This window comes from Otolemur garnettii, unplaced genomic scaffold (genome assembly GCF_000181295.1).
Source record: "Otolemur garnettii isolate 467f Iridium unplaced genomic scaffold, OtoGar3 scaffold00061, whole genome shotgun sequence".
NCBI classification, from domain to species: Eukaryota; Metazoa; Chordata; class Mammalia; order Primates; family Galagidae; genus Otolemur; species Otolemur garnettii.
The window spans coordinates 1,757,800-1,767,070 of record NW_003852456.1 but is presented as its reverse complement, the minus strand read 5'-3'; the positions used below and the strand labels follow the sequence as shown (position 1 = coordinate 1,767,070).

Sequence of the window (9,271 nt, the reverse complement as noted above, 5' to 3'; positions counted from 1 at the left end):
TTTTGTTTTATATTTTATGTACATAATCTTTTTAATAAGCTTCCTCTTCTTGCCCTTTTACCCAAGAGTAAATGGAGATGAAGACGTGTTAAGTGACATGTTTCAGGCGGCGCCCTCCCGGGACAGAGCTGGGCTGCTGGCCACAGTAGACCAGCTCCTAACAGCTGTGCTATTTCTCTTGAGGGTAATGGTGTCTCCTGTTTTGTAAAATTAATATCATGTCGTGAACATCTCCTGCCTCATTAAGATTCATGCGCAACCTTATTTTAGTGGCTGCGGAATAATACTATCATGTAGATTTATCAAAATTAATTTCCTGTTTTGCATTTTTTTAAAAATTCGGTTTAATATGAGGACATAAATGTGTAGGTTGCACTGTTTTCATTTCAAGTCTAAGTTGTGGTTGAGCCCTTCACCTGGGGAGCGTGCCCGACACCCTCACATTAGGCACATTCGGTGAGATCCCGCCAATCACCCTTCCTCCTCCCCCCTCCCCCTCCTTTCTCTCCCTTCCTCCGCCCCTTTCTGCCTCCTCTCCCCTCCCCCTTCTTCTGTGTGGGCGTGTAATCATGTCTATGTTGGTTTTATATTAGTATTGAGTACATCAGATACTTTCCCCCCCATTCTTGAGTACTTTACTAGGAACAATGTGTTTCAACTCCATCTAGGTAAACACAAAAGACCTAAAGTCTCCATCTTTTCTTACAGCTGAGTAGTACTCCACGGTGTACATATGCCATGGTTGGTTACCTGCTTTGCCTTTTAACTCATCTTATTTATAATAAAACACTCTTTTTTCTACACTTCTTCCCCTCCCCTGCCATTAACCCTAACGTATCCCAAGCCACACATTAAAAATCAGAGCCCTGATGCTGTCTGGTGGGTTTAATTGCAGGGACGGCCCCCATTCTCTCTGGATTCCTCCTCTCTCTCCTCCTGTGCTCTTGTCCCAGCTCTGAGCCCCAGAGTAGCCAATGCTCTCTGTGGTAAGGGCGTGGAACAGAGTGGAAGGGACCTGGAAACACTAGAGCAAAATTTAGTCAGGAAAAAATTGGGGAGAAAGACGAAAGGGATAGCTGGAGCTCAGAGCTGCAGAAGGGGAAGTGTTATGCCCGAAATTCTCCCAAAAGACTCCCACGGACAGTCCGAAACACACTCCGATGTAAAAAGCATGAGATGAATTTATTTCAGGCCCCGGGAAGCCTGGACTCTCCTGGCATGCAAGCCTAGGACAAGCCGCGAACTCGGGGTGAAGGCAGTTTTTATGGAGTACAGAAAGCAAGAGGGGTAGGGTCGGATACGAGTACACTTTTCATTGGTGGTTGGTGATTTCATTAGTAAAGGAGGAAGTAAAGGAGGGTTTGCATTGGTGGCTGATGATTTCACTAGTAAAGGTGAATTTGGATTGGTACAGGTGAGGGGTGGGGGGTCCCTTAACTGGGGGCTAGAGTTGGTATAACCTGGTTACCTATATTTCAAGGTAATAGAAACTTACTGTTTATTGCAGTAAGGTGACATAGTTAACAAGGAATTGGGGGCTTATTGCTCTGTTGCCCAAGGTGGCGCTATATGGTTGAGCAACTCGGAAAGGAATGAGAAAGGTTGCAGGGTGGGCCCTGCAGATATGGTTGAGCAACTAGGAATGGAATGGGGAGGGCTGCAGGGTGGGCCCTGCAGGCCAGGGGCTTAGGAACAGAACTTATGTGGTGAACAACAAAATGGAGCTGATCTGGTCCTCACAGAAGTGTGTGTTGCTATTTTGTAATAAAAAACATCCCTTCGTTCCTTCCACGAAGTCTCTGAGAGCCAGTGGCCACCAAAATGAAACCAGGATGTGCCCCCATGGTAACTTTACCAGTACTTTGCTCATTATGATTGTACTTGGTGTGCAGAAATGGAAATCCCAGGACACTTAACCTAGACTGGGAAGTCAGAGAAGTCCCCCTGCAGAGGTGACATCCAAGGTGACACACTGAATGCTGAGCACAGATGAGCCCGTGGCCAGGGCCTACTGGGAGAGAGAGTGGGAGGTGGGTGTTACAGTCTCAGAAGAAGAAGAGCGGTGTGTTAGGCCAGTGGTCCCCAAACTTTTTGGCACCACCAACCACTTTGATAGAAGTCAGCTTTTCCATGGATGGGGAAGGGAAGGAAGGTTTGGGGGTCAGACGGTTTTGATATGTGTCTATAGACAATTGATTCATGATGGTCTCTGCTCTCTGCTAATGATGATCTGTATTTGTAACCACTCGCCAACACTAGCATCACCTGCTTCAGCTCCACCAAAGATCAGGCGTTAGATTCTCACACGGAGCACGCAACCTAGATCTCTCCCACGGGCAGTTTATAGTAGCGTTTGTGCTCCTATGAAAATCTAATGGGGCTGCTGATATGACAGGAGGTGGGGCTCAGGGATGATGCAGGCGGTGGGGAGCAGCTGTAAAGACGGAGGAAGCTTCTCTCCTTAGCTTGCCTCTTGGTGTGCAGACCAGTTCCTAGCAGGCCACAGACTGGTACTGGTACCCATCCCCCAGGGGGTGTCCCCCCCGCACCCCCCCCCAGTGTTAGAGGAATGAGAGGCATGCCCTGCCCATTAAGGACAGTGGTGAAAGGTGAGTGCAGATTGAGTGAAGAATTGCATTTAAGTTTTCCATGGTCTTACAGCATCTATTATTATTAACCTCGTTTTCTTTCTTCCCCCACATTAAGTTTTCTCCAGGGTGTTTCCACGCAATTGGAAAATTATTTGGCCTCTGTCTGAACAATGCCCCTCTAGGCCCCAGTCTCACAGAGAAGCTTTGTTTGGAGTTATCGAACTCAAGCATTCAGAATCTATTTCTGAGCAACGTCCAGCTGCTCACAACCAGCAACACGACGTTCACTGGACTAAAGCAGACAAATCTCACCACGCTCGATCTCTCCCACAACAATTTAAATGTGATTGGTAATGATTCCTTTGCGTGGCTTCCACACCTAGAACACGTGTCCCTGGAGTACAATAATATACAGCATTTGTCATCTCACTCCTTCCACGGCCTTTTCAATGTGAGATCTCTGAATTTGAAACAATCATTTACTAAAAAAAGTATCTCCCTTACTTCCCTCCCCAAGATTGATGACTTTTCCTTTCAGTGGCTGAAACGTTTAGAGTACCTTAACATGGAAGATAATGATATTCCAGGCATAAAAAGCCATATGTTCACGGGATTGATAAATCTGCAATACTTAAGTTTGTCCAGCTCCTTCTCAAGTTTGCAAACCATAACAAATGAGACATTCTCATCACTTGCTTATTCCCCATTACTTGTACTCAACCTGACCAAAAATAAAATCTCAAAAATAGAGAGCGGTGCTTTCTCTCCATTGGGCCGTCTGAAAGTACTTGACCTTGGTCTCAATGAAATTGGGCAAGAACTCACAGGCCAGGAATGGAGAGGGCTAGACAATATTTTTGAAATCTACCTTTCCTACAACAAATACCTGCAACTGACTAGCAACTCCTTTGCTTCGGTCCCAAGCCTTCAGCGACTGATGCTCAGAAGGGTGGCCCTGAAGAATGTGGATGTCTCTCCTTCACCTTTCCACCCTCTTCATAACTTGACAATTTTGGATCTAAGCAACAACAATCTAGCCAACATAAACGATGAAATGTTGGAGGGTCTTCAGAAACTAGAAATTCTGGATTTGCAGCATAACAATTTAGCACGCCTCTGGAAACATGCGAACCCTGGCGGTCCTGTTTATTTTCTAAAGGGTCTTTCTCGCCTCCACATCCTTAACTTAGAATCTAATGGCTTTGATGAGATCCCACTGGGGGTCTTCAAGGACTTATTTGAACTTAAGAGCATCGATTTAGGATTGAATAATTTAAACATTCTCCCACCATCTGTCTTTGACTCTCAGGTGTCTCTAAAGTCACTGAGCCTTCAGAAGAATCTCGTAACATCAGTGGAGAAGGATATTTTTGAACCAGCTTTCAAGAATCTGAGTAATTTAGATATGAGCTTTAACCCTTTTGATTGTACATGTGAAAGTATTGCCTGGTTTGTTAATTGGATCAATGAGACCCATACCAACATCTCTGATCTGTCAAGTCATTACCTCTGCAACACTCCACCTCAGTATCATGGGTCCCCAGTGATGCTTTTTGATACGTCACCCTGCAAAGACAGTGCCCCTTTTGAACTCCTTTTTATGATCAACACCAGTATCCTATTGTTTTTTATCTTTATTATACTGCTCGTCCATTTTGAGGGCTGGAGGATATCTTTCTATTGGAATGTTTCAGTGCACCGAGTTCTTGGTTTTAAAGAAATAGACAGACAGCCAGAGCAGTTTGAATATACAGCATATATAATTCATGCCCATAAAGATAGGGCTTGGGTGTGGGAGCACTTGTGCCCAATGGAAGAGAAAGACCACTCTCTCAAGTTTTGCCTGGAAGAAAGGGACTTTGAGGCAGGTGTCCTTGAACTGGAAGCAATTGTTAATAGCATAAGAAGAAGCAAAAAAATTATTTTTGTTATAACACGTCATTTATTAAAAGATCCATTATGCAAAAGGTAGGTGAACATAGTGAAATTTTATGTACTTTTTTTTTTGAGACACAGTCTCACTCTGTTGCCCTGGGTAGAGTGCCATGGCATCATCACAGCTCACAGCAACATCTAACTCCTGGTCTCAAGCCATCCTCCTGCTGCAGCCTCCCAAGTAGCTGGGACTGTAGGTGCCCTCCAGCATGCCCAGCTAGTTTTTCTATTTTTAGTAGAGATGGGATCTCAGTCTTGCTCAGGCTGATCTCAAATTCCTGCCTCAGCCTACCAGAGTGTTTGAATGACAGATGTGAGCTGCCATGCCCGGCCTTGTATTTATTTTTCAATTGAACTTTCCTATAGTACCAACATTATTACTCACGACTCAGATTTAAAAATAAAATTAAGGCGGAAAAACCCTGATTTTTAGTGCCAGGGTAAATTCCACAGATGATTTTAGATTGCAGAGCTTTTGGATATTATAAAAGGTTTGATTATTTAACTATATAATATATATGTATGTGTGTGTGTGTATATATATATTTATATATATTTTTTTATTCAGATTCAAGGTCCACCATGCAGTTCAGCAAGCTATTGAACAAAATTTGGATTCCATTATATTGATTTTTCTTGAAGACATTCCAGATTATAAACTGAACCATGCACTCTGTCTTCGAAGAGGAATGTTTAAATCTCACTGCATCTTGAATTGGCCGGTTCATGAAGAACGGATAAATGCCTTTCATCATAAATTGCAAGTAGCACTTGGGTCCAGAAATTCAGTACATTAAATTGATTGAAAGATTAAGTTAGTAAAGGAGAGACTTCCTAAATTTAAAAAGTTCCATGGTAAATTTGAGTTTTACTTGAAAGTAATGCAATCTGTTTATTCATACTTGTAGGTAATGACATTAGAGCCCAATTACATGTCTTCTGTGCAAATGTATCTCCCTATCCCAGGCCTCTTATTGGCAACTGACTGAATTTGACCCCAAATAAACATATAAGCACATAAGAACTTCCTCTGCTAATGAATACACAATGGGTCACTGAGTTGTATGACAACTAATAAAGGTTTTAAAATATATTCCATTTAAGTAAAAGAGTTATGTTCGGGTTTACTATAGTCACTTTTCGAGATGTACTTAGAATGAAAGATCATTGTTTTAATGGGTATCATGCTCTTTCCATTGTAAAAGAGTAAAATATATAACAACATTTATAAAAGTGTAATTACAGTATTTTTCTCAGTTGAAAAATGTTGTAGTTTGGTAGTGCCTGCCCCAGCGTGGATTTTGTTAAATGTTAAATACCTTTTTAATATGCATGACTAGAGGTAGAAAATATTTGCAATTCATTTTGATTTCTTAAGGAAAGAAATATTTTAATGACTATTGTAGTCTCCTCATAACATTTCTGCTCAAGAGGATAGAAATAATTCTCTTACTTAAAAGTATTGTAGACAGGTTTGCTTTCTGAAGGGGAATAAGTAGGCTGGTTTTCCAGAAACAAAGAATTTTCCTCCTCTGGTCATAGACTCAGGAGATAGTGTTGGTCTCACTGGGATTCTCTGACAGTTGATCTTGAAAATTATGATGACAAATACACTCTTAAATGTTCCTATATAAATAGTAATGATGATACTACATATTTTATAATATATTCACACAGGATATATTATTTTGCCATAAAATAATGCACTATATTTAAGTCAATCATTATCTGGAAAGACCATTGTTTTATTTTTGGTTTATAATAAAATAAAAAAGTTTTTATCTCTGTTTTACAATAAAGATTCTAATCATTAGCTATAGCTATGAATAGCTTTTTGGGGGAAAATATTTATAGTTCTGGTATTTAAATATAAGACAAAGTTGAGATTATAAGGTTGAGTTAATTTCCATACTTGAAATGCTTATTTGACTGATGAATTTAGGGGCATTTGAGATGTTGCATTTGAAACTGATTTAAGTAGTTTTTTTTGTTTTTTGTTTTTTGTTTTGCAGTTTTTGGCCGGGGCTGGGTTTGAACCTGCCATCTCTGGTATATGGGGCCGGCACCCTACTCCTTTGAGCCACAGGCGCCCCCCCTGATTTAAGTAGTTTAATATTCTTGGGGCTAAATTTACATGACCCTAGAATAAGTAACACGCAGTGCTCATTCTAAAAGACTTTATATTCTGCCAACAGTGTGCACGTATGAAGGATGTATGTAATTTTCACTTCCATATCATTTGCCACCCTAACCCCGAGACACCGTTCAAGTGTCTGAATCACTGTTTTAGCTAATATTTCTTTTTCAACTGTGCGACAATCCTGCTTTATTTTGGCATCATAAAATAATCACTATGATTTCTTTTCTGGCTTTACTTTTGTATGTTATTAGCTACCAATAGCCTCAATTCTTTCATTAAAATATTTTGTAATAAATTGTTGTTGTGGATTAATCATCAATTTGTGAAAGGCGAGGCAGGAAATATTTTGCTTGTATTCCCTTGTTTATTGGCTTATAAAATAGTTGATCAAGTCACCATAGTTGAAATGGAGTTTAGTTTGAAGTTTTTTTTTAATTTTCTTTTCTTTTCTTTTCTTTATTTATTGAGACAGAGTCTCACTTTGTTGCCCTTCGTAGAGTGCTGTGACATCATACCTCACAGCAACCTCCAATTCTTGGGCTCAAGCGATTCTCTTGCCTCAGCCTCCCAAGTAGCTGGGACTGCATGTACCCACCACAACGCCCAGCTTTCTTTGGTAGAAATGAGGTCTCGCTCTGGCTCAGGCTGGTCTTGAACACCTAAGCTCAGAGCAATCCACCCTCCTCCACCTCCCAGAGTGCTAGGATTACAGGCATGAGCCACCAAGCCCAGCCTGAAATGGAGTTTAAATGTAATTTTTTTTAAGTTGCTTAATATTTAAGAAGTTAAGATGTACAGAGAAAGAAGTGTTGGAATGAATACAAATCAGAGTGATTAAGTGTGTAAACTCGGACTTGTATCTGACCTACACAGGAAGTAGCATCTTAAACTTCTGCAGGCTGCCCTTTATAATTGTTCTCAGGAGGATCCCTTGTCCCCAAGGGTCAAGACAAAGGGAGTGCCAGAAAGGATGTTTGTCTGTCCTTCTCTTTAATTTCCACAAATGACTTGCCTTCTTTGAATACTCTCCGCATGCCCTCATGTAATTTGTACACTTCAACTTTTTCACTTTTGCAAAACAAAACCCAAATGAATCGATATTGAATTTAAAATAAAGCCCCAGTATTTTGGTTTTACCTAAAAATGGTACCTTTCAGATTGTCAGAAGAAGTTGATGCAATTGGCTTGTTAGAGGCTTGCCCTGTGCACCAGAGGGTACAAGAGGATGTGAGAGAAGAGTCCAGACACAGAGAATTAGGACTGAGGCTGGGGAAGGATTGTCAAAGGTAAGCCTGGACAGGGGAGGCTCCCTGGGCAGAAGAAAACCAGACCCTTCCGAGGTAGGCGGGGTTTTAGTGAGTGGGGAAGAAGATGGCAGAATGAACAGGAAGAAGAACAGGAGGGAGGGAGACATGAACTTGGTGTTGCCAGACAGTGGGGCAGTAGGAGGACAGAACTGTGTTGCAGAGGCGTTCAGATTTAATCCTTTAGGTATTTTGAAGTTGTGGTTTATGGGTTTCCACTGGCAAAGCCAGACATTGCAGTAGGCATCCACAGTGCTTTGTGGGTACCATCAGTCCAAGGCATGCTTGGGTTTTGGATGTTGCTAATACGTGACTGCGTCCTGCACCCTTGGGACATGAGCGCCTTGTCCACAGGGAGCCCTGTCTTGCTCATCACGGCATCCTCCATACCTAGGACACGATGCTGTAGGAAAAGCAAATGTTTGATTGAATTGTGGCAGGAGACTGTATGGAAATGCATCCTTACCATTTGGAAAGTTCATATCCAGTCATTTCTGATTCTGGGGGAGAAAAATAAAAGAGCATCAGGGTACTCCAGACTCCCTACCTCCTTCAGCCTGCAAAGAATTCCAGGATCCCTCTCCACCAAAAAAACCCCTTGGTTTACATTCTAAGGCAGTGTTTTTCAACCTTTTTAATCTCACAGCACACTTGAACCTACAGTTAAACTTCCATGGCACACTTAAATTATGTACATTCTAAAAAAGGAGAAAAAAAAAGAATATACTTACTATGCTTTGAACTTCTTTAGAAAATAATTTAATAAATGATCTTTAAAACTTTTCACGGCACACCTGAGATCCTCTCAAGATACACCAGTGTGCCGTGGCACCCTGGTGAAAGCCACTGTGATAGGGGTTTGTCATCTTGTTCTCTTTTCCACTCTGGCCTCATGTCCTACTGTGTCCGGGACACCCACAACATATTTGCTTCACCAAAGCATAAAGTGAAGGAATACAGCCTCACGGACAGCCATGCATTTCATCCACCTGTGGTTCTGCTTTTGCTGCGGAAAGTAAAAAGCAAATTCTTCTTTGGTTGGCTGCATTCTGCAGTTTCAGGGTTATGTCAGGTATCCGTTTCTCCTACAAGCCTCCCTCAACACTCCTCCTCAGGATGGTGGGTCAGTTAGGCCTTTACCTTCTGCTGGTACCCGTGTCTGTCAGGGTCTTCAGAGGCGTGACCTTAAGATCCAGTAGTGCCAGTCCCAGAAGCTGCACAAGCTGGGCATAGTGGCTCACAGCTGTGATCCCAGCACTCTGGGAGGCTGAGCAAGAGGATTACTTGAGCCCAGGAGTTTG

The 9,271-nt window shown here is 41.9% G+C and overlaps 1 protein-coding gene across 1 annotated transcript in view; it reads left to right on the top strand.

Moving 5' to 3' along the window:
- Positions 1-5,547, top strand: part of TLR3 (toll like receptor 3) — a 10,724-nt gene extending 5,177 nt beyond the window's left edge. Inside the window, exons 3-4 of the mRNA XM_003792768.3 lie at positions 2,707-4,559; positions 5,095-5,547. Coding sequence (XP_003792816.1) covers positions 2,707-4,559; positions 5,095-5,323 — 2,082 coding nt within the window. The 3' untranslated portion in view covers positions 5,324-5,547. The remainder of the gene's footprint in view (positions 1-2,706; positions 4,560-5,094) is intronic.
- Positions 5,548-9,271: the final 3,724 nt, after the last annotated feature.